At 42.0% G+C, this 24,937-nt stretch overlaps 1 protein-coding gene across 1 annotated transcript in view; it reads left to right on the forward strand.

Annotated features, from left to right (window-relative positions):
• Nucleotides 1-24,937, forward strand: part of LOC120058912 (contactin-4-like) — a 92,453-nt gene that overhangs the window by 18,589 nt on the left and 48,927 nt on the right. Inside the window, exon 4 of the mRNA XM_039007661.1 lies at nucleotides 5,321-5,416. Coding sequence (XP_038863589.1) covers nucleotides 5,321-5,416 — 96 coding nt within the window. The remainder of the gene's footprint in view (nucleotides 1-5,320; nucleotides 5,417-24,937) is intronic.

Here is a 24,937-nt window from a genome sequence, read left to right on the forward strand (position 1 = left end):
ATTTCAAAGATTTTAATCAGTTACAGTTTATATAAGGATATCAGTCAATTTAAATAAATAAATTAGGCCCTAATCTACACTTACAAAAAGGGTTCCAAAAGGGTTCTTTGGCTGTCCCCATAAGAGAACCCTTTTTGGTTCCAGGTAGAACTATTTTTGGTTCTTTACACAGAGGGTTCTAGATGGAACCAAAATGGTTCTACCTGGAACCAAAAAGGGTTATTCAAAGGGTTCTCCTATGGGGACAGCCGAAGAACCCTTTTAAGTTCTAGATAGCAATTTTTTTTCCAAGAGTGTATGGATTTCACATGACTGGGAATACAGATATGCATATGTTAGTCACAGATACATAAAAGGTAAGCGCATGGATCAGAAAACCAGTGTGACCACCATTTGCCTCCATTTGCATAAAGTTGATCAGGCTGTTGATTGTAGCCTGTGGAATGTTGTCTCACTCCTCTTCAATGACTGTGTGAAGTTGCTGGATATAGGTGGGAACTGGAACACGGTGTCGTACATGTTGATCCAGAGCATCCCACAATTCTCAATGGTTGGGGCATATCTGGTGAGTATGCCGTGCCATTCATCCGCCACCATCACCTCATGTTTCAGCATGATAATGAATGACCCCATGTAATTCATTATCATGTACACAATTCCTGGAAGCTGAAAATCTCCTAGTTCTTTCATGGCCTGCGTACTCACCAGACATGTCACCCATTAAGCATGTTTGGGGTGCTCGTGTACGACAGCATGTTCCAGTTCCCGCCAATATCCAGCAACTTCGCACAGCCATTGAAGAGGATTGGGACAACATTCCACAGGACTCAACCAACAACCTCCGTTCTGCGTGAGGTGAATGGTGGTCACACCGGATAGTGATTGCTTTTCTGATCCACACCCCTACCTTTTTTTAAGGTACTGTATCTGTGACCAACAGATGCATATCTTCATTCCCAGTCATGTGAAATCCATAGATTAAGGCCTAATGAATTTATTTCAATTGACTGATTTCCTTATATGAACCGTAACTCAGTAACGTCTTTGAAATTGTTGAATGTTGCGTTTATATTTCTGTTCAGTATAATACTATCAAGGCACAAGGCGAGACCCAGATGCAGACAGAGGAGGCAGATGGTTAGAGTCTGATATTTATTAACAATCCAAAAGGGGTAGGCAAGAGAATGTTCATGGACAGGCAAAAGGCCAAAACCAGTTCAGAGTCCAGGAGGTACAGAGTGGCAGGCAGGCTCGAGGTCAGGGCAGGCAGAATGGTAAGGCAGTCTGGAATGGAGTCCAGAAAACAGGCAAGGGTCAAAACCGGGAGGACTAGCAAAAGATAAATAGAGAGCAGGAGCATGGGAAAACATGCTGCTTGACTTGAAAACATACAAGACGAACTGGCACAGAGAGACAGGAAACGCAGGGATAAATACACTCGGGAAAATAAGCGACACCTGGAGGGGGTGGAGACAAACAAAAGAAACAGGGGAAACAGATCAGGACATGACAAGTACAATTATTGACACCCCTGTTTTCAGTACGTTTCAATACCTCACCTTGATAACGCATACAATATGCTGTAGCTCAGTATTTGAATGATGTATCTTATACAGTCACTTTTGCTCATCTTTATCAAAGGTGTCAATCATTTTAGAATCCACTGTAGATGTTGCACATGATGCAGTTGGACCATGAAAAGTATTGGTTTAAAATATAAAGTTATAGGCACATAAGCTCTTGTGGCTACTGAAGTTGGTCTTTTAATTGGTATTTTGCTGGCTCAGCGTTACCAAGATTAGTAGGATATCCGTATATAATATATCATATATCATATATAGGGTGGCAGGTATACTAGTGTTGGGCCAGTACCCGAAAGGTCGCTAGTTCAAATCCTTAGCCGACAAGGTGAAAATCTGTTAATTTGCCCTTGAGCAAGGCACTTAACCCTAATTGCTCCAGGGCTGCTGGACAATGATGACCCTGGCTGTGATCCAACTCTCTGAGGGTGTCTCAGGGGGAGTAGGGATATGCAAAAAAACACATTTCCAATTCACACTATGCGTATTAATGCACATTTGTACATGTGTGAAATTGAACAAATATATATTTTTTTTTATGTAGGCACAAATGTAGGCACAAAGAGTGATTGTGTTAGAGATGCATGGCAGCCCTTCATCCACCACCAGCCTGTGGGCTGAGCCATATAAACTGCGGACAATCTCTCACCATCTAATATGGGCTTAAAATATCACAACATTTAAAGGTTGATGATTCCACTGACAATACTGTGGTGAAATGTTTTAAAAGCCTCTGCTCGTCTGTTGTGTGCACTGGAATAATCTCACTCGTTCTAGGGGCAGATTGAATTCTGTAATCTCTTTGGGATTTTTATAATTGAAAGTCTCTCGACTCTGCTGTGGTAAAATATAACATTACTCCACAGATTGTAACTGCCATATTGCAGGAATAACCTTTTAATATGTACCCAAGAGAATGCGCATGATATGCTCCAGATGCAATGTTGTTTCCAGATCATCGCTAGGGTTTAGCTCTGTGCTTAATTATTGAATGGTGAAACAACTGTATTTAAGAAACTGCACAGGATGCAATTCACTTGTATCTTAGGAGCATCAGATTTCATATCTCTTCTTTAGTTCAGCCTCACAATTGCACATCATTTGCATATTTGTTTTCCAGTGTCTGTCTGACATTCAATCCCTTTCACAAGTAGATCTGAATTCTATCTCTTGTTTTTAACAAATGCCTTCCTTCGTTTCTATCAAGTCCCTTTCATAACTTCCACACTTTCGCCTCAAGGGAACATTACATCCTTATTTAGTTTTATAGCAATCAGAGTGGGGAAATGAACAGCACTCACAGTCTTGGCCTGTCCAAAATATATCAGCAATTTATCACACAATGCTAGAGAGCAATTGTAAAGAGTTTCTCAATTAATGTTTTTGATGTCATAGTGTACATTTCTCAAACTCAATTCTGCAACTCAAAGGCAGTTCCACAGCATTTGTTGTAATCAGGGACAGATTTAGACTTGGGATGCCAGGTGGGCGCAGTTAATTGTCAGTTTGACCAGAAAACCAGCAGCCTCTTGACCTCATCGGGTAAGAGTTGAATATCCCTGCTGTAAAGTGTCTCAGTCTTGTAATATCATACTTATTTCTGAGTGCTCACTGCAAAATTGTGTGTTGCTCACTTTTTCAATAAGTAGAACATAGATTAATGAAGAGATGGGAACAGTATCATATCATATAAACTATTCAAAGCGGTATACCATAACATTTACATTTTAGGCTATGAAAGTGGTTTGAGTGGTACTTTCTACAGTAATATGACTCAATATTAAATAACTGTGAAGGACAAGCCATGACTGTTGGTTAATGCTCTCGTTCACACCACAACAAAAGTTCCTCACATTCTCTTTTGATTCAATCTCCTCTGATTCATTGCATTAAGTCACAAAATGCTAATTCACATCCAATTTCATGGACCTGAAAGCACTCAAAATAGCTTGAATTAGGCAATGAAAAAGCACACAGAGGTATGTCTTTGATAGGCTTGACAAAATAATCCAGGGGTTGCAGAACAGTTTGGTTTGTCAGGCATGGCTGGCTTAGTGTGTCCAGCTCATTTGCGTTTCACACTATGAGAATATTGACCGTTTTTTCCCACTTCACGGTGGTGTAGCAATGTTGGTAGGTGCTATTGGGAAATACTGCTCATATACAGATTTCACCTAGTTTCAGGGATTCTTTGTCAAATAAATATTTATTTTAATACTCACTTTGAGAGTTTTATTTTAAATGTTAATAATTTTTGGAATTATATACCGTGTTCAGTTAGTTCTTACACCTCGTTAGTTCTGAAAACACAGGACGTGTTGTTAGAAATCCAATGTGCCAATAGTTGATTGTAAGCACTAACCTGACACTCGCTTCATGTTGTGAAAGGGATAGGGAAAGATAACTTTGATGATAGCAATGACTTTCTTTAACAAAGTCATTTCAGTGGCGTCTTGAGATTTGGTTGTTTTCCAAATCCACCTAATCATGCCTCTCAAATGCTGAATACTTGTGCACCTGATAAAACATAGAAAGACATTTTTTTTAACTGGACTGCCTCAACAATCTAAGTGTCTAAATGTATGTTTACAGGTTAAAGGGGAATTCAAGAATATGGGAAATAAGAAAAACGGGCCTTTATAACAAAGTTATCGCATAGCCTTGAGGACATTCATTACTGTACCTGACCTCTTTATACTTTTAATAAATCAGTGGGCTCTGTAATTCCCAATTTAAACTGCTTCCTAAAGCAGAACTAATCACTCATGGTATTCAAGACTTAGAATCGATCTAGAAGTGTTTCACATAAATCTTGCTTAGGCGGGGCACAGATGTCCCTGAAGCATCACACAGACATGGTGACATAATTCCCCAATATTATTCAAATGAATCTGTTAATTGAGGCAGTGTTCTCATTAAGTTCATGTATTCATGGGGAAGTAGATGTTACAGTACATTATTATTCTTTGTATTTCCATTCTCTCTTGATTATGGCATTATTGGTTACTTTGGTTTGCTATTTTGCAGTATAGGCTCTTAGAAATCTACAAGAGCAACAACAGCAGAGAAAAGACAGACGTGGATTGTTGTCCTATTTCCCGAGTAGGTTGTCAAGAAGTAATTGGTTGCCATACACATGCTATTTCAATCTCATAGCCATTTAATTGTTGCTGGAACGTGTGCAATGAGGAAAGTAATGAATGAAACACAGAAAGTGATAACAATACAAATTTTCAATTAAAATCACTCATGTGTGACTTATACTTGAGGAAGGGCTTTCCGCATGCTGGAGGTGTTTGGGATTGAACAGTTCTGTAAGTACACGGGAAGAAATGATTGTCTCTCAAAGTTGTCCAAAGGTGTCGGATACTGCCATTTAACCCAATGAGGTAGATGCTCAATATATTAGATAGGAACTAGAATAACAAATGATGATACATATTAATATAAGAATATAGATCAAATTTGTGTCCCAAAATATGAAATTGTAGTCCTTAGAATAATCAATGACTCACTGTTTCAAGGGAGTATTAGACAAAAAGACATGACCTGTGTTTGGGGCTATAACAATTTGTATAATGTCAAGTCACTGCATGGTGTTCCACACTACCGATGATAGATTAACTACTATGTCAATATTTGGTTAGATAATGGCAATAATGGCTATTGCCATTGCTTCATAAATTCAGTAGAATACTGCTTGATCATTTTGGCCTATTCCTTTTGTCTCTCTGAAACAGACTTGGAGAATTTCAAGACACAGAGTCGAAGTCCAGTGAGGGTTCGTGAGGGCCAAGGAGTGGTCCTACTCTGTGGCCCACCACCCCACTCTGGAGGTAAGAAAGCTTTTGCGGAACACCTAATGACTGTGAAAGGACCAACTAAAAGCTTGTTTAAGTGGTACACTATTTCCATAAGTCATATGTAGGCCTACAATAAATAAATAAATATCATGGGTATTATTTGAATGCTGGTGGCATGATGATCGGTTCTTGGTTGGCAATTATCAAATAAAAAGTGTCTTGCTCTTCCATATCTCATCAATATAACCTACCATGTCCACTTTATCAGTGAACTGTTGTCTAGAGGGCATAAGCCAAAACCAGATTGGGCAAGTATGCTATTTATTGCAACAGTTTTTGTAACAAAAGCATTGGTAGAAAAAAACTCTTGCTTTCTATTCGGTACATGGAAATTTAAGGTTAACAGTGCTTTGTATGTACACAACGTCATCACGCACAACTTTTATCCACAACAAGTCAATTTGATGGGAACACAACTCTGGTGGGAAAATGCGCATATGCAGATTTTAGAATTGGAAACTTAGACAAGCAACTAACCAGTCACGGAAGGGGGACTTGTAGAGAGAGATTGCAAAATCCAGGCACAGCTGCTCTCTTTGCTCTTCAAGTGTTTGCAGTGCCAGTGTCTCCAGTGCATCGGTGTACCTCACATATGCAGTGCCCAGGATGATGCGGCAAGCACACTTTTGGATGTGCTCAAGCTGGTCTGAGAGAGATTGGGATAATGAGCTATTCCAAGCTGTGAAGTCAGAAAAAGCACCATCTTCTTATTTTAGTATTTACAATCTATGCACTTCTGGATCAATCAATACATTTTCGGACTGATTACAATTTAGATTTCGTGTCCTGAGGTTTCTTATGGCCTATTTTAACATAATAAATGCATTCATTATTTATTATGGAATATTTATACTATTGAAATATCAACGGTCAAAATGTCAGCCAGGGTCTTTCTAGTAATTATAGAATAGAGGGTTAACGATTAACTAGAAATGCCTCAAGAAGGCTTCGGGATTTGAATGTGGCCAAGACCCAAGATGCTATACAGAGTTAAAGAGAAATCACAGTGGCACTTTTTTAGAGCCTGTGCATTAGGGTGCCTGCTTTGTCTGCACTCATGTCCCCTACTGCTCTCTGAGTGTCTATCTGGATGACTGTGTTCAGACCCAGACCTAATGCACCCGACCTCCTTTTCCTAATGGAACTAGACCTTTTAGATTTACTCAAGGATGTAATCCCTTATTCTCCTGCACATCTGACAGAAATCAAGGTAGCAAGCTAGCTACACACATGGCTTGCAGATTTTGTCCTCTATAACATCTTATATACAGTTGAAGTCGGAAATATACATACACTTAGGTTGGAGTCATTAACTCGTTTTTCAACCACTCCACAAATGTCTTGTTAACAAACTATAGTTTTGGCATGTCGGTTAGGACATCTACTTTGTGCATGACACAAGTAATTTTTCTAAAAATTGTTTACAGACAGATTATTTCACTTATAATTCACTGTTTCACAATTCCAGTGGGTCAGAAGTTTACATACACGAAGTTGACTGTGCCTTTAAACAGCTTGGAAAATTCCAGAAAATGATGTCATGGCTTTAGAAGCTTCTGATAGGCTAATTGACATAATTTGAGTCAATTGGAGGTGTACCTGTGGATGTATTTCAAGGCCTACCTTCAAACTCAGTGCCTCTTTGCTTGACATCATGGGAAAATCAAGCGAAATCAACCAAGACCTCAGACAATAAATTGTAGACCTCCACAAGTCTGGTTCATCCTTGGGAGCAATTTCAAATGCCTGAAAGTACCACGTTCATCTGTACAAACAATAGTATGCAAGTATAAACACCATGGGACCACGCAGCCGTCATACCGCTCAGGAAGGAGACGCGTTCTGTCTCCTTCCTGAGATGAACATACTTTGGTGCGAAAAGTGCAAATCAATCCCAGAACAACAGCAATGGACCTTGTGAAGATGCTGGAGGAAACAGGTACAAAAATATATATATCCACAGTAAAACTAGTCCTATATAAACATAATCTTAAAGGCCGCTCAGCAAGGAAGAAGCCACTGCTCCAAAACTGCCTTAAAAAAGCCAGACTACGGTTTGCAACTACACATGGGGACAAAGATCGTTATTTTTGGAGAAACGTCCTCTGGTCTGATGAAACAAAAATAAAACTGTTTAGCCATAATGGCCATTGTTATGTTTAGAGGAAAAATGGGGAGGCTTACAAGCCGAAGAACACCATCCCAACCGTGAAGCACGGGGGTGGCAGTATCATGTTGTGGGGGTACTTTGCTGCAGGAGGGACTGGTGCACTTCACAAAATAGATGGTATCATGAGGCAGGAAAATTATGTGGATATTTTGAAGCAACATCTCAAGACATCAGTCAGGAAGTTAAAGCTTGGTCGCAAATGGGTCTTATAAATGGACAATGACCCCAAGCATACTTCCAAAGTTGTGGCAAAATGGCTTAAGGACAACAAAGTCAAGGTATTGGATTGGCCATCACAAAGCCCTGACCTCCAATTCTATAGAAAATGTGTGGGCAAAACTGAAAAAGCGTGTGTGAGCAAGGAGGCCTACAAACCTGACGCAGTTACACCAGCTCTGTCAGGAGGAATGGGCCAAAATTCACCCAACTTATTGTGGGAAGCTTGTGGAAGGCTACCCGAAATGTTTGACCCAAGGCAATGCTACCAAATACTTCAAGGCAATGCTACCAAATACTAATTGGGTGTATGTAAACTTCTGACCCACTGGGTATGTGATGAAAGAAATAAAATCTGAAATAAAAAATAATCTCTATTCTGACATTTCACATTCTTAAAATAAAGTGGTGATCCTAACTGACCTTAGACAGGGAATTTTTACGAGGATTAAATGTCAGACGTTGTAAAAAACTGAGTTTAAATGTATTTGGCTAAGGTGTATGTAAACTTCAACTGTACCTGTATGATGCAATGCCATATACAATTGTGGCCAAATATACTGGCACCCTTGCATGTATTATTGGCACCCCGCAGCTAGTACTTGGTTCCATACACAGCTTTTGGCCAAAATAAATGCCAACAAACGCTTTTTGTAGCCATCAATGAGCTTGCTGCATCTTTCTATTGGCCATTTGGACCTCACTTCAACAGCAAACTGCTCTAATTATTCAGTGTTTGAGGGGTGCCATCTACCACCTGCTGTTTTCAGATCTTACCATAGGTTTTGGATATGATTCAGATCTGGACTCTTCACTGGCCACTCTAGAACAGTCCAGTGTTTCTTCTTGAAACATTTCTGTCTGCTTTTTGATGTGTGTTTGGCTTCATTGTCCTGCTGGAAGACCCATGACCTTCAATGGAGACCCAGTTTTTGGACACTGGGTTATTCTGCTGATTTCATGATGCCTTGCACACGTTCAAGGCCCCTCGTACCAAAGCAACCCCACATTGAAAGCTTAATGTGGGTTTGTGATCTGTATTGCCAAAGAGCTCTAATTTAGTTTAATTGGTCCACAGAACATTTCCCCAGGATTTTAGCTTGCTTATTTTTTTCATCCCTTTTTCATGGTATCCAATTGGTAGTCACAGTCCTGTCTCTGCAACTCCCATACAGACTTGGCGAAGGTCGAGAGCCATGCAACCCAACCCAACCCACCCAACCAGCCAAGCCAAGCCAAGCCGCACTGCTTCTTGACACAATGCCCACTTAACCCAGAAGCCAATGTGTCAGAGGAAACACCGTACACCTGGCGACTGTGTCAGCGTGCACTGCCACAAGAGTCGCTAGTGCAAAACAAGGACACCCCTGTCGGCCAAACCATCCCCTAATCCAGACGACGCTTGGTTAATTGTGCGCTGCCCCATGGGTCTCCCGGTTGCGACAGAGCCTGGACTAAAACCCAGAATCTCTTGTGGCAGAGCTAGCACTGTGATGCAGTGCCTTAGACCACTGCGCAACTCAGGAGGCCCATTTTAAGCTTGCTTAGGTTTGTTTTTGAGAAGTTCAATAGGCTTTCTTGTGTGTCCTTCAGCAGGTTGGTCTTCCTACTGTATGTTTATGTCACGCCCTGACCATAGAGAGCCTTTTTATTCTCTATTTTGGTTAGGTCGGGATGTGACTAGGTGGCGGGGGGGGGGGGTGTTCCTATCTAGATTGTCTATTTCTATGTTGGCCTGGTATGGTTCCCAATCAGAGGCAGCTGTTTATCGTTGTCTCTGATTGGGAATCATATTTAGGCAGCCATTTCCCCACTATGTGTTGTGGGATCTTGTTTCTGTGTAGTTGCCTGTGAGCACTGCTTAAGCTTCACGTATCGTTTATTCTTTTTTTTTGTGCGTTTCACTCCAATAAATATGTGGAACCTAGAGCACGCTGCACGTTGGTCCGAGTATGCTTCCAACGACGATCGTGACAGAAGATCCCACCACAACAGGACCAAGCAGCGTGCCTAGGAGGAGAGGGTATCCTGGACTTTGGGAGGAGATATTGGATGGGAAGGGATCCTGGACTTGGGAGGAAATCCTGGCAGGACAGGATCGCCTTCTTTTGCGGCAGACGCAAGGAGAGAAGGGAGGACAGTGACGATGCCGGGGTTCGCGGCTACTTAGAAAGCCACAAAAACAGCCCAATATTTTGGGGGGAGGGGGGCACCCGGGGTGGTTGCCGGAGCTGGGGAGTGAGCCAGAGCCTGTGTGGGAGTTGATAGAGGAAGGTAATGAGAGATACTGGAGAAAGGTTTTTGAAAGGAGTATGCTGCAGTGCAGGCGTGCTGAAGAGCGCCTTCTCAGCCCGGCACCATCTGTGCCAGCTCCACGCACCAAGTCTCCAGTACGCCTTCACAGCCCAGTACGTCCTGTGCCAGCTCCCCGCACTCGCTGTGCGAAGTGTGTCATCGTTCCGGTACAATTTGTGCCGGCTCTACGCACCAGGTCTCCAGTGTGCCTCCACAGCCCAGTACGTCCTGTGCTAGCTCCCCGCACTCACCGTGCGGAGGTTGTCATCTGTTCGGTACCAGTTGTGCCGGCTCCACGCACTAGGCCTCCAGTGCGCCTTCCCAGTCCGGTAAGTCCTGTGTCTCCTCCTCGCACTTGCCCTGAAGTGCGTGTCACCAGTCCGGTGCCACCTGTGCCGGCTCCACGCACCAGGCTTCCAGCGATGGTCCCCAGTCCAGAGCTTCTGGCGACGGTCCCCGGTCCAGAGCTTCTGGCGACGGTCCCCGGTCCGGAGCTTCCGGCGACGGTCCCCGGTCCGGAGCTTCCGGCGACGGTCCCCGGTCCGGAGCTTCCGGCGACGGTCCCCGGTCCGGAGCTTCCGGCGACGGTCCCCGGTCCGGAGCTTCCGGCGACGGTCCCCGGTCCGGGAACCTCCGGCGACGGTCCCCGGTCCGGGAACCTCCGGCGACGGTCCCCGGTCCGGGAACCTCCGGCGACGGTCCCCGGTCCGGGAACCTCCGGCGACGGTCCGGGAACCTCCGGCGACGGTCCGGGAACCTCCGGCGACGGTCCACGGTCCGGGAACCTCCGGCGACGGTCCACGGTTCCAGAACGCCCGGCGACGGTCCACGGTTCCAGAACGCCCGGCGACGGTCCACGGTTCCAGAACGCCCAGCGACGGTCCACGGTTCCAGAACGCCCGGCGACGGTCCACGGTCCGGGAACCTCCGGCGACGGTCCACGGTTCCAGAACGCCCGGCGACGGTCCACGGTTCCAGAACGCCCGGCGACGGTCCACGGTTCCAGAACGCCCAGCTCCAGGGCAGGAGCCTCCCTCTGCGCCGGTGCACAGTCCAGGCACGGCGTCCAGTCCCGCTCCATGGCAGGAGCCTTCCTCTGCGCCGGTGCCCAGTCCAGGCACGGCGTCCAGTCCCGCTCCAAGGCCGGAGCCGTCCTCTGCGCCGATGCTCAGTCCAGGCACGGCAGCCAACTCAGCTCCATGGCCGGAGCCTTCCTCGGCGCCGGTGCCCAGTCCGGGTGCGGCGTCCAACCCAGCTCATGGCCGGGGCCCTCCTCTGCGCCGGTTCGGGCACGGCGTTCTACCCGGCTCCATGGCCGGACCCGTGGTCTGGGCGGGGGCAAAGACCCACACCGGAGCCGCCACCGCCACTAGTCACCCCCCCTACCCTCCCCAGTTGGTTTCAGGTTTTGCGACCGGATTCCGCACCTTTGGGGGGGGGGGGGCGTACTGTCACGCCCTGACCATAGAGAGCCTTTTTATTCTCTATTTTGGTTAGGTCGGGGTGTGACTAGGGGGGGTGTTCCTATCTAGATTGTCTATTTCTATGTTGGCCTGGTATGGTTCCCAATCAGAGGCAGCTGTTTATCGTTGTCTCTGATTGGGAATCATATTTAGGCAGCCATTTCCCCACTGTGTGTTGTGGGATCTTGTTTCTGTGTAGTTGCCTGTGAGCACTCCTTGAGCTTCACGTATTGTTTATTCTTTATTGTTTTTTTGTGCATTTCACTCCAATAAAAACACTCTGAAGTTTCTAAAACTGTTTGAATGATGTCTGTGAGTATAACAGAACTCATATGGCAGGCAAGAACCTGAGAAAAAAATCCAACCAGGAAGTGGGAAACTTTTCGTCTGAACTTTTGCCTGGACCTGCCCGCGCGTCGTGAGTTTAGATTGTGTACTGAACGCACGAACAAAACGGAGTTATTTGGACATAAATGATGGACATTATAGAACAAAACAAACATTTATTGTGGAACTGGGATTCCTGGGAGTGCATTCTGATGAAGATCATCAAAGGTAAGTGAATGTTTATAATGTTATTTCTGACTTCTGTTGACTGCACAATATGGCGGATATCTTTTTGTCTTGTTTGGGCTCTGAGCGCCGTACTCAGATTATTGCATGGTTTGCTTTTTCCGTAAAGCTTTTTTGAAATCTGACACAGCAGTGCATTAAGGAGAAGTGTATCTAAAGTTCCATGCATAACACTTGTATTTTCATCAACATTTATAATGAGTATTTCTGTAAATTGATGTGGCTCTCTGCAAAATCACCGGATGTTTTTGGAACTACTGAACATAACGCGCCAGTGTATACTGAGATTATTTTATATAAATATGAACTTTATCGAACAAAACATACATGTATTGTGTAACATGAAGTCCTATGAGTGTCATCTGATGAAGATAATCAAAGGTTAGTGATTCATTCTATCTCTATTTCTGCTTTTTGTGACTCCTCTCTTTGGCTGGAAAAATGGCTGTGTTTTTCTGTGACTTGGCTCTGACCTAACATAATCGTTTGTGGTGCTTTCGCTGAAAAGCCTATTTGAAATCGGACACTGTGGTGGGATTAACAAGAAGTGTATCTTTAAAATGGTGTGAAATACTTGTATGCTTGAGGAATTTTAATTATGAGATTTCTGTTGTTTGAATTTGGCGCCCTGCACTTTCACTGGCTGTTGTCATATCGATCGCATATCGATCCCGTTAGCGGGATCTCAGCCGTAAGAACCACGTTTATTCGCCCATTGGGTCAATACAGCTGCATCAGACAAAGATATTTTTCACACAAACACTAATATTTAACCCTTTCTCCTAGGCTGAGTCTCCTCCTACCATCTGAACAGCCAATGCATCGCTGTTGCTAGACAGAACCTTAGTGATATCTGTTCTTCCTGACTTCATCTGACCTGACCTATACCCCAAAGTACTCACTCCTCCCCAACTCAAGGCTGTCATGTTGATTGGTACCATACTGTGTCTCTTCTCCTCCCAGAGGATCCCTCCCATAGGATCCCTGATGGCTAACAATAACATATCCTGACATAATGTAAAAGTTATACATTACCCTCTCTTCCTCAGTGACATGAATAAGTATATTTCATATTCTCAGAACCCAACAGTCCCCCCTCTTGAACAATAGTTTCCTACTGTTCAACTTACATAATCTTGGAAATTACTTATAAATGAACAAACAATGATAACAACACATGAACAAAAGATAAACATGATTAACATTCACAGTGAGGTTTACAACCTCAGACTTATGGCCTCTGTCCTATAATCACACCATGAACACTCTTATTTCCATTTTTCATAGAACACTGATAATAACGTGTCCAGTGGATCTGTTGACTTCTCCCAGTTCAACGTTCTCCTCTGGTCCCTAAGAGAGTTATAGCACAAGACTTGGAAAGCAAAAATGAACACAAATAATGTGTTAAGATATGCACAATGATATATGCATGAAAACCCAAGGTTTGATAACATGACAATTCCCACACTATCTTCGCCCGACTATGCCTTCAGGATACGTTTCTGCTGAGTTTGTCAAAAATTAAAGCCATAAAAATCCTCCTCATGCTTTCGCCCAGTCTTCCCCGTCAGACCACAGGATCCAAGAGGTGTTCCCAAGCCGTGTCATTCTCACTTTGCTCCCCATCACCTTCTTTGCTACCTGATAGGCACATCACCTGATAGGCACGTCACCTGATAGGCACGTATCCCTAATCAACGCTACATCCTCTTCAGGTAACTCTGCACTGGATAGACTTTCACATCACTGCCTCCAAAATGTTCTTTAGAGTACAATTACCCCAACATCTATCCTTTGATATGATGCATTTAACCAATAAAGCAGCTAACCCAACCCAACTATGATGTTTAAAGTGGCTGTCCAGACCCAACCCATCTGCGTGTCTTACAGTGGAATCTAGTCTTTCTTTCTCTCTTTAGCTCCACTTCCTCTGTCATGGCGTCTTCAAGCTCACACATTATGCAGCTCAACCTCACTTCACGTGAGAACTGTGAACCCACCGAGGAGAGACATGACGATCTTTATCGCTGCAGGTGCTATAAGGAGTACTGTGTGTGGACCAAACCAACGCTGTCCCAATACCCCCACCTGGTGTATCTTGATGTACACTCAATCTCCAGATTTTTACCTTGTCACCCCGTGCACTCGGTTATCTCCTGCTCCTCATGTGCTGCTTTCACCTGAGGATATTCATGATTCATGGGTAATTTCCTGACAGCATAGACTCCCCCTTTATGGCCAAATCACTAATTTGTGACATTTGAATAACAGCTCCCGGTACTCCCATCGGTCTCCCAGTTACCAGCTACCAAGCCATGTGGCATGAGTCCTCATAAACTGATATGCCAACAATGCTACTAAAGTAACCCCTGCTACTACTGACACTGCGTATGACGCATACCTCAAACTCCCTCATTTGTGCTGTATCCAATTCCATGCTGTTACCATAGCCTCCTTTAATTACTGTCCCTACAGCAACTGCCTTGAGTAACTACTGCATGGAATCTGTCAAGTGTTCACCGGCTGGAATTGGGAAAGAGATTAATGAGTTGGAAGAATATCCAACCTAACAAAACTCTGAGTCACAGGTTTCTTGAAAGTTTACCATAGTGTCTGAAATGCCAACACTATCTCTTCTACTCTCACCATGATCTGGGTATGTGTAATGTTCAATTTAACATAATAGTCCCTATATTGTGCACAGTTAGCTGTCCTCCCTCTCTTATGAGCTATTTCCTGTCGGAAGTTTACATACACCTTAGCCAAATACATTTAAACTCAGTTCTTTACAATTACTGACATGTAATCCTAGTAAACATTCCCTGTTTTAGGTCTGTTAGGATCACCAATTTATTTTAAGAATGTGAAATGTCAGAATAATAGTAGAGAGAATGATTTATTTCAGCTTTATTTCTTTCATCACATTCAAAGTGGGTCAGAAGTTTACATACACTCAATTAGTATTTGGTAGCATTGCCTTAAAATTGTTTAACATGGGTCAAACGTTTCGGGTAGCCTTCCACAAGCTTCCCACAATAAGTTGGGTGAATTTTGGCCCATTCCTCCTGACAGAGCTGGTGTAACTGCGTCAGGTTTGTAGGCCTCCTTGCTCACACACGCTTTTTCAGTTCTGCCCACAAATTTCCTATAGGATTGAGGTCAGGGCTTTGTGATGGCCACTCCAATACCTTGACTATGTTGTCCTTATGCCATTTTGCCACAACATTGGAAGTATGCTTGGGGTCATTGTCCATTTAGAAGACCCATTTGCGACTAAGCTTTAACTTCCTGACTGATGTCTTGAGATGTTGCTTCAATATATCCACATAATTTTCCTGCCTCATGATGCCATCAATTTTGTGAAGTGCACGAGTCCCTCCTGCAGCAAAGCACCCCCACAACATGATGCTGCCACCCCCGTGCTTCACGGTTGGGATGGTGTTCTTCGGTTTGCTGGCCTCCCCCTTTTTCCTTCCAACATAACGATGGTCATTATGGCCAAACAGTTGTATTCTTGTTTCATCAGACCAAAGGACGTTTCTCCAAAAAATACGATCTTTGTCCACATGTGTAGTTTCTAACCGTAGTCTGGCTTTTTATGGCGGTTTTGGAGCAGTTGCTTCTTCCTTGCGGAGCAGCCTTTCAGGTTATGTTGATATAGGACTCGTTTTGCTGTGGATATATATACTTTTGTACCTGTTTCCTCCAGCATCTTCACAAGGTCCATTGCTGTTGTTCTGGGATTGATTTACACTTTTCGCACCAAAGTATGTTCATCTCTAGGAGACAGAACGCGTCTCCTTCCTGAGCGGTATGACGGCTGTGGTCCCATGGTGTTTATAGTTGCGTACTATTGTTTGTAGAGATGAATGTGGAACCTTCAGGCATTTGGAGAAGTGACTTGTGTCATGCACAAAGTAGATGTCCTAACCGACTTGCCAAATCTACAGTTTGTTAACAAGAAATTTGTGGAGTGGTTTAAAAACGAGTTTTAATGACTCCAACCAAAGTGTATGTAAACTTCCGACTTCAACTTTACATAGTCTCTGGGAATGATACCATTCTACCACCACAACCTTAATTTATGAGCCCCCACAGATCTCCACCGCAGTCAGTCCATCCCACTTAACAGCCCTATGTAAACATTCTGTCTCAACCACAGGCCTCATGTGTACCTCGCCTCCTGCTACAGATACATTTACACATATATCATTCCATCTAACCCATAACACAATAGTCTCTACTCCTAACGCTCTCCTACAGGTATAAACATACTACAACATTCCCAAATCAATTAGTCAATATACATCAGTCTCTCCTCTGGAACAATGATCACTCTTATGTTCCACGAAACCTAAAAACATATTGACTTGAAAAGGAAAGAGAAAAAAAGTACATGTTTAATAATTTCACACCACCCTTGATGCGACTAAAACTGGGGAAAGAACCGTCCTTCCGCTTCGTTCTATGCCCATGTGATGTTGGTGTCCCTGCCGTCTGCTTCATTTTCATCCTTGGTTAACGCAAAACACAGACTATGAGCCTTGTATGCAATTAATTGTACCGTATCATCCAACAATTGATGAGATATAACATAAAAATTCTGATGACATGGTAAAACAAAAGAAAACGAAAAAAACTTAATGCTTGACCCAAGCCATCATCCATTGAGTTCTCTAATAACCTCCCCGTCGGAGGACACTTAAAGATAAGGCTTGTAGAGCCTCCCTAGGCCTAATAAATTTGAGCAGTGCCCCCACCCATCACCATTTGAAAGCAACTCTCTTTCGCTGTATCCGAATCATAACTACAACATTTAATACATTATCCAACCCAAATTCAGTCCTTAGTACTTTACTTTGAGTATGACTCAAATTCAAGCTTCTCAACCTAACACACACCATCCCGGTTAGAATGTACATTTATAAACAGAACCTTTTTTTGCCGGTAATAACTCTTCTCATTACAGCCCTCCTTTTGTTCCTGTTTTCCTGTTGCGAGTGGCCTGGTAATGAAAGATCGGTATCTCAATGCATACTTAGTCTAAATTGTTCGCAGTGTGTAGACCCCCCCCACCCCCTCTTTCTCCCGGCACTTATCATTCTAGCGTGTCTTCTTCAGATAGCGTTACAGTTCATCTTCCCAACGGCACATGTTAACTCTTGCCTGTCACATCTGATGGCCCTTGATAATGTCCCGATTTTCAATATACAAATAGGAACATGAGAGAAATGTGTATTATCTCTCTCCACGCTCACTCCACATGCACGGTCTCAGGACTCTGGTGCACTCCTGCCACCGGTACCCAGGTTAATGGCACGGACTCAGATAGGAGTGTTAAAAGTCACTGTCGCATTTAATGCCTTTCTTCACCTGGTTAGGGAGGGTTTTGAGGTTCACACAAGCTGTTTGTGACCAAATTATTCCTACATGCATTAAGACACTATCTGACGTCACCTTCCATAATAACCCCAAGAGAAGACAGATCAGAACAACAGTTTAGTTCAAGTAATTTCTGTTTCAGGAAATCCAGACAAGAATATGACAAATTACTACATTCACAATTTCTTAATAACATTATCTCTATGACAAATGTCAAAGAGCATAACAACATACTGTTACTGTTGAAACCATTTTCAAAATTAGTTCATACTCCCATATTTTACTGGCGACCTCTCGGAAGAGTTACCAGATCAGGAAGTTAGCGCCCTAACCCATTGGGGAATCCCACACTCCAGTAGACACAATCTGGTGAAATTTGTATTGAAACAAAGACAAAAATGACATCAGCAATACACATATCACAATCCATTTGGAGTAACTGTCATCCCTTATTAACATATATTTTTCCTTCTATATGCAGACTGAACAAAATACATTTGTATATTTACCCAAAAACCAGGGCCCCAGGGAACTGGTCATTTTCCCTTCGAACACATGATTCACCACGTGATTCAAAAACAACATGTTAAATCAAAAATAAACTAATGCGAATAACCAATCAACTTAGAATTACAACTCTTGATAACTCCATAAGGAAATAATAGTTTCTCATAAAGTAATGGTAAAATAGAATAGAGACTGGTGTTTTGTCATTCATTTTATAATTAAATCGCACCTGTTTCGATAATTTCTAGTGAGATTGATCAGGCCTCACCAGAAAGTCAGGATACAGGGCATTCGACACCAATAAATATTTCCTTCCCCTTTTCTTTCCGTCCTTCAGAAACCCTTTAAAACATTTAAAACATTTCAATCTTTCTGCATACCCAATTTAAAACCAAATTGGAAAGACCCCACTAAATAAATCCCATGGTATCAACACCACTAATGCATATTCATAACCGGTAAATTTTGTGTGTGTGTGTGTGGTAAACCATACAGTAGGTCAAAAACACACATGAACAGGCCTTACTTATCTGGGAACTCAGTTTATGGCCTAATCCAGATATTTTTATACTTAAAACTGCCGAGTATCACTAACTGCTCTCCCTAATACCACAGTCTCCGGGAGCATTCCAACGAGAGATAAAGAAACTCCCTCCTCTTCTGGAAAAGAAAGTGTACATTTCGTTAGCATTCACTATGCTACATTTTAATCGACAATCCACAAGTATTAATTATAAACCAAACATGATAATGGTACATCCACTGTCCTTACTCCAATCATTATACGTTTGTTTTAATCCACACCATCGTTTATGTATCCTTTATTTAGCATGTACTACCCTTAGACACGGCGACTTTATCTCGCCACCGAGTCCAACGATTCACTGGTCTCTTTTCCCCCTTGATTTTCCATAACCACCGCACCACAATGTTCATGAACTAAAAAATTAAAGGTTCATTTTAGGTTTAGTAACCCCTTTGCTAATTTCTCGTTACCCCTCCACCCTTTCGCCCATTCTAGAAATCTATTTCAGAATAAGACAACATAAAATGTAAATCTATTTGATAATAAAACCACATAAAATGAATCGAGATCAAAAAAGTCTGCAAGGAGTGTTTGGCCAGATCATTTTAATTTGTTACCTCTTTAGAATCCATCCCCCTGGCATTTCGCCTAGATTCTTCAATCCAACATACTTTTTCCTGTGGCAAATTTTGCCAATTTCTCATCATAAGGAATCCGCAATATTTGATCCCTAGCCTAAAAAGCCTAAAAGTTGTGTAAGATATGTTCTCATACGTCTTCCTTCACATAGTGATTCATAGAGATTACAGTTTCTATCGATCGAACCAAGACCATACACTGCTATGTGAAAGTTCCCTGTTCCGCTAATGCTTACATGGCAGCACTTCCTTCGAATGCAGCAAGCTCCATTCCTACTTTACACTCATTCTTCCAATGTTGGATAGTCCCACATCTAAAACAGGGAGCTATCTCCCTACTCTTTAAAGTTTTTTCGCTACGTTTCTTTGTCTTACCTTGGCCATTGAAACCACTGTTAGTGATTTTCACTGTGGCCGTATTAATTAACCCCTTGCACATCTGCGAAGTGAGCGGAGTTATAATATTCCACTCTCAAAACACCTTGCTCTATTTCATCCACAACCACCCAGAATTGCCGTTTTGATCACAGGTTTCAAACTTGCCATCATAGCTGAAGTGCAATTTCTATCAATGTACTCCCCGTACCCAGTCTTTCTGTGGCTGAGTACTTCTACTAATTCCGGGTTTATCGGTTTGTATTTATTTGTTGGCAGAATGCTGACATCAAAACGCTGGTATATTGAGCTTTTGATTCGTTTTTTATGTCATTGTGCCAAGTCATAATTGCTTCCCTGAATTCTTAATTTGATTTGAATTCTCCGTCAGCAGGGAAATGTTGCCCAATTCTATCCAGTTTGCTTAATTCTTCCCATATTGGAGTCAAATTGGTAGAATGCTCGTGCAATTCTTTCAGCGCCTTCATGGCTTTATTAACCTGTCTAGCCCCGGGGTTCCGCTAGCGGAACTCCTCCCACATTCCACTGAAAAGGCAGAGCGCGAAATTCAAAAAATATTTTTGAGAAATATTTAACTTTCACACATTAACAAGTCCAATACAGCAAATGAAAGATAAACATCTTGTGAATCCAGTCAACATGTCCGATTTTTAAAATGTTTTACAGCGAAAACACCACGTATATTTATGTTAGCTCACCACCAAATACAAAAAAGCACAGACATTTTTCACAGCACAGGTAGCATGCACAAAACCAACCAAACTAACCAAGAACCAACCAAACTAACCAAGAAACAACTTCATCAGATGACAGTCTTATAACATGTTACACAATAAATCTATGTTTTGTTCGAAAAATGTGCATATTTGAGCTATAAATCAGTTTTACATTGCAGCTACCATCACAGCTACCGTCACAAATAGCACCGAAGCAGCCAGAGTAATTAGAGACCAACGTGAAATACCTAAATACTCATCATAAAACATTTCTGAAAAATGCATCGTGTACAGCAAATGAAAGACAAGCATCTTGTGAATCCAGCCAATATTTCCGATTTTTTTAAGTGTTTTACAGCGAAAACACAATATAGCAATGTATTAGCTTACTACAATAGCCTACCACACAACCGCATTCATTCATTCAAGGCACGTTAGCGATAGCAATAGGCACGTTAGCGATAGCGAATAAACCAGCAAAAGATAAATTTTTTCACTAACCTTCATAAACTTCATCAGATGACAGTCCTATAACATCATATTACACAATACATATATGGTTTGTTCGAAAATGTGCATATTTAGAGCTGATATCCGTGGTTATACATTCTGAAAACTTAGCATCTTTTTCCCAGAATGTCCGGATATTTCTCTGACACTCACCTATTCTGACCAAATAACTATTCATAAACATTACTAAAAAATACATGTTGTATAGGAAATGATAGATACACTAGTTCTTAACTTCTACTTCATCACAATCCCGGATCCGGGAGCACCCCATCAGTAAAAAAGCTGACTAGCATAGCCTAGCATAGCGTCACAAGTAAATACTAGCATCTAAATATCATTAAATCACAAGTCCAAGACACCAGATGAAAGATACACATCTTGTGAATCCAGCCATCATTTCTGATTTTTAAAATGTTTTACAGGGAAGACACAATATGTATTTCTATTAGCTAACCACGATAGCAAAAGACACCACTTTTTTCCCCCACCATTTTTTTCCTGCATAGGTAGCTATCACAATTTCGACCAAATAAAGATATAAATAGTCACTAACCAAGAAACAACTTCATCAGATGACAGTCTGATAACATATTTATTGTATAGCATATGTTTTGTTAGAAAAATGTGCATATTTCAGGTATAAATCATAATTTTACATTGCAGCCACCATCACAACTCTCACCAAAGCAACTAGAATAACTACAGAGACCAACGTGAATTACCTAAATACTCATCATAAAACATTTATGAAAAATACACGGCGTACAGCAAATGAAAGACAAAGATCTTGTGAATCCAGCCAATATTTCAGATGTTTTAAGTGTTTTACAGCGAAAACACAATATAGCATTATATTAGCTTACTACAATAGCCAACCACACAACAGCATTGATTCAAGCCAACAATAGCGATAACGAATAAACCAGCAAAAGATATTAATTTTTTCACTAACCTTCTCAAACTTCTTCAGATGACAGTCCTATAACATCATATTACACAATACATATAGAGTTTGTTCGAAAATGTGCATATTTAGCGGCCCAAATCGTGGTTATACAATGAGAATAGTAGCCAAGCTGCCAACAAAATGTCGGGAGAAATCTTGGGAGGCACCTAATCTAATCATTAACTAATCATAAACTTGACTAAAAAATACAGGTTGGACAGCAAATGAAAGATACATTAGTTCTTAATGCAACCGCTGTGTTAGATTTTTTAAATTAACGTTACTACGACATACAGCGTGCGTTAAAGCGAGACCGCACCGAAATGAATGGCGGAATAGGAGTTTTACATTTTTAAACAGAACAACGAATTAACATCATAAATAGTTCTTACTTTTTGATGAGCTTTCATCAGAATCTTGGGCAAGTTGTCCTTTGTCCAAAAGAATCGTTGCTCGGTTGTAGATTGTCGCCTTCAACTTTGGAATTAGCAGTAAACATTAGCCATGTGGCCCAGACGTGCCCAACTCACTATAACGCAGCACAAAGAAATATCCGAAAATCGCAATATACTGATATAAACTGATATAACTCGGTTTAAAATAACAACATTATGATGTCTTTAACACCTATATCGAATAAAATCAGAGCCGGATATATCTAAGGCCTATAACGGGAGCTTTCCAGAACGCCATCCTGAGGTCTGTCTTGCGTCATGGCGAATGTTGAAAAGAGTGCACCCCACGTTCCCAGACCCTTTATATGGCCTCAGATCTGCCTAGCAACTCCATTCCAATTCTCACTATTTGCTGACATCTAGGGGAAGGCGTATGCAGTGCATCTCGACCAATAGAAGACATGCAAATTAATAAACTGACCCCAGAACAGCCTGCCTGATTTCAGATTTCTCACTTCCTCACAGGAAGTTTGCTCCAACTTGAGTTCTGTTTTACTCACAGATATAATTCAAACGGTTTTAGAAACTAGAGAGTGTTTTCTATCCAATAATAATAATAATATGCATATTGTACGAGCAAGAATTGAGTACGAGGCAGTTTAATTTGGGAACGAAATTTTTACAAAGTGAAAACAGCACCCCCTATTGAGAAAAGGTTAATGCAATCGCCGTGTTAGAATTCTAAAAATAACTTCATTACGACATGCAGCTTACGTTATGGCGAGAGAGCGCCCAAAATCTGGGCGCAAACTAATAGTACACATGTTCGACAGATATATGAAATAACATCATAAATGGGTCCTACTTTTGTTGAGCTTCCATCAGAATGTTGTACAATGGGTCCTTTGTCGGGAACAAACGTTGTTTGGTTTTAGAATGGCATTTTTCCCTCTCGAATGAGCAAGCAAAACTAGCCAAGTGGCGCTAAGCTCTCCTTCGTCAAAGAACGCAACACGTCTAAACTCCCGAAAAAATTTCAATAATCTAATAAAACTATATTGAAAAAACATACTTTACGATGATATCTTCACATTTATCAAATAAAATCAAAGCCGGAGATATAAGACGTCTATAACGATTGCTTTTCAGAAGCCAATACTGGTGACCTTTATGCGCTTCCTGAACAAACGAATTCTGGGGTCATGTCATTCCAAGCTGTCTCTTTTGACCATAGAAAGAGATTGAGACCCCATTTCACCTCTCACAGCCTACTGACATCTAGTGGAAGGCGTATGAAGTGCATGTATAGTCATAAATCTCAAGCAAAATGATAGGGAGGGCCTGGAACAGAGCCTCGATTTGAGATTTTTCACTTTCTGACAGGAAGTTTGCTGCAAAATGAGTTCTGTTTTACTCACAGATATAATTCAAACGGTTTTAGAAACTTGAGTGTTTTCTATCCAATAGTAATAATAATATGCATATTGTACGAGCAAGAATAGAGTACGAGGCCGTTTAAATTGGGCACGATTTTCCCCCAAAGTGTAAATAGCGCCCTCTATCCTCAACAGGTTAAACTCCTCTTGCTCCCCTTTACAGGGAGAATCGGGACCGTCTGTCGCCATATTAGTAGTTATTATTCCCAAACCTCTCACATCGGTGTCCAGGGTGTTTAGATTTCTTCAGTCCCGTCTCTAATACACACCTTCTATTAACTTTTTTCCAAGGTAGTGCTACCCACTTCCCCAGATAATAGTTATGGTATTTGTGCCTATTAATTGGTCATGGCACTTAATACCTTGTATTAGAACCTATTCTATAGCGTCTGCAAATGTATTACTGGAGAATACGGATGACCTAATGTCTTATTCCAGTATTGTGCCTCAAATATCACTGTTGTTGATAACACACATTACCAAAATTATTCACACTTGTCTTCCTATTTCCACATAATCTGTCACGGTTCACCACGCCAACAGGGCATACAACCAACCTATCTTTATTACTACTGCTAATACACCTAAATACACCCAAATCCATCAGCGTTCAAATATCTTATGGCTTTTCATCTAACCCTGAATGGCAACTTTTCATCCTAGTACACAAGCATGTTACTTTATCCATCCACACACACTCTACTGCAGCATGGCCACTGCTGCTGAGACTTTCACCCTCTTGTTACAGGTTTAGCAGGGAACCAACCCCACCTGGGTCTTATCCCCTACGACTTACCCTTTGCTGGTACCAGCCTGCTCGGGCTTACCTTCCAGGAACTCACCCTATTCTTATAGTACTCACAGGAACCAACCCACTCGGGATTTACCCCCTAGGACTTACCCTATACAGGTACCAACCTGTTTGGGCTTACCTTCCGGGACTTACCCTATACTTATAGTAGTCACATGAACTAACCCATTCGGGATTTACCCCCTAGGACTTACCCTATACAGGTACCAACCTGTTTGGGCTTACCTTCTGGGACTTACCATATACTTTATGGTACTAGCAGGAACCAACCTACACGGGATTTACCCCCTAGGACTTACCCTTTACAGGTATCAACCTGTTCGGGCTTACCTTCCCGGGACTAACCATATACCGCAAAGCTGTGACCGGTCGTAATACAATGGGACTACTGAATAAGCTCAGGCTTTCTAGGTCCGTATCCTATAATTAGTTCAGCCTACGACTCTCATCTCCCCAAAATGTCAAAACTAATGGTAACAGGTGTAGGAACTGTGCCTACACTACCTTA

Source organism: Salvelinus namaycush, chromosome 14 (assembly GCF_016432855.1).
Source record: "Salvelinus namaycush isolate Seneca chromosome 14, SaNama_1.0, whole genome shotgun sequence".
Classification (NCBI taxonomy): domain Eukaryota; kingdom Metazoa; phylum Chordata; class Actinopteri; order Salmoniformes; family Salmonidae; genus Salvelinus; species Salvelinus namaycush.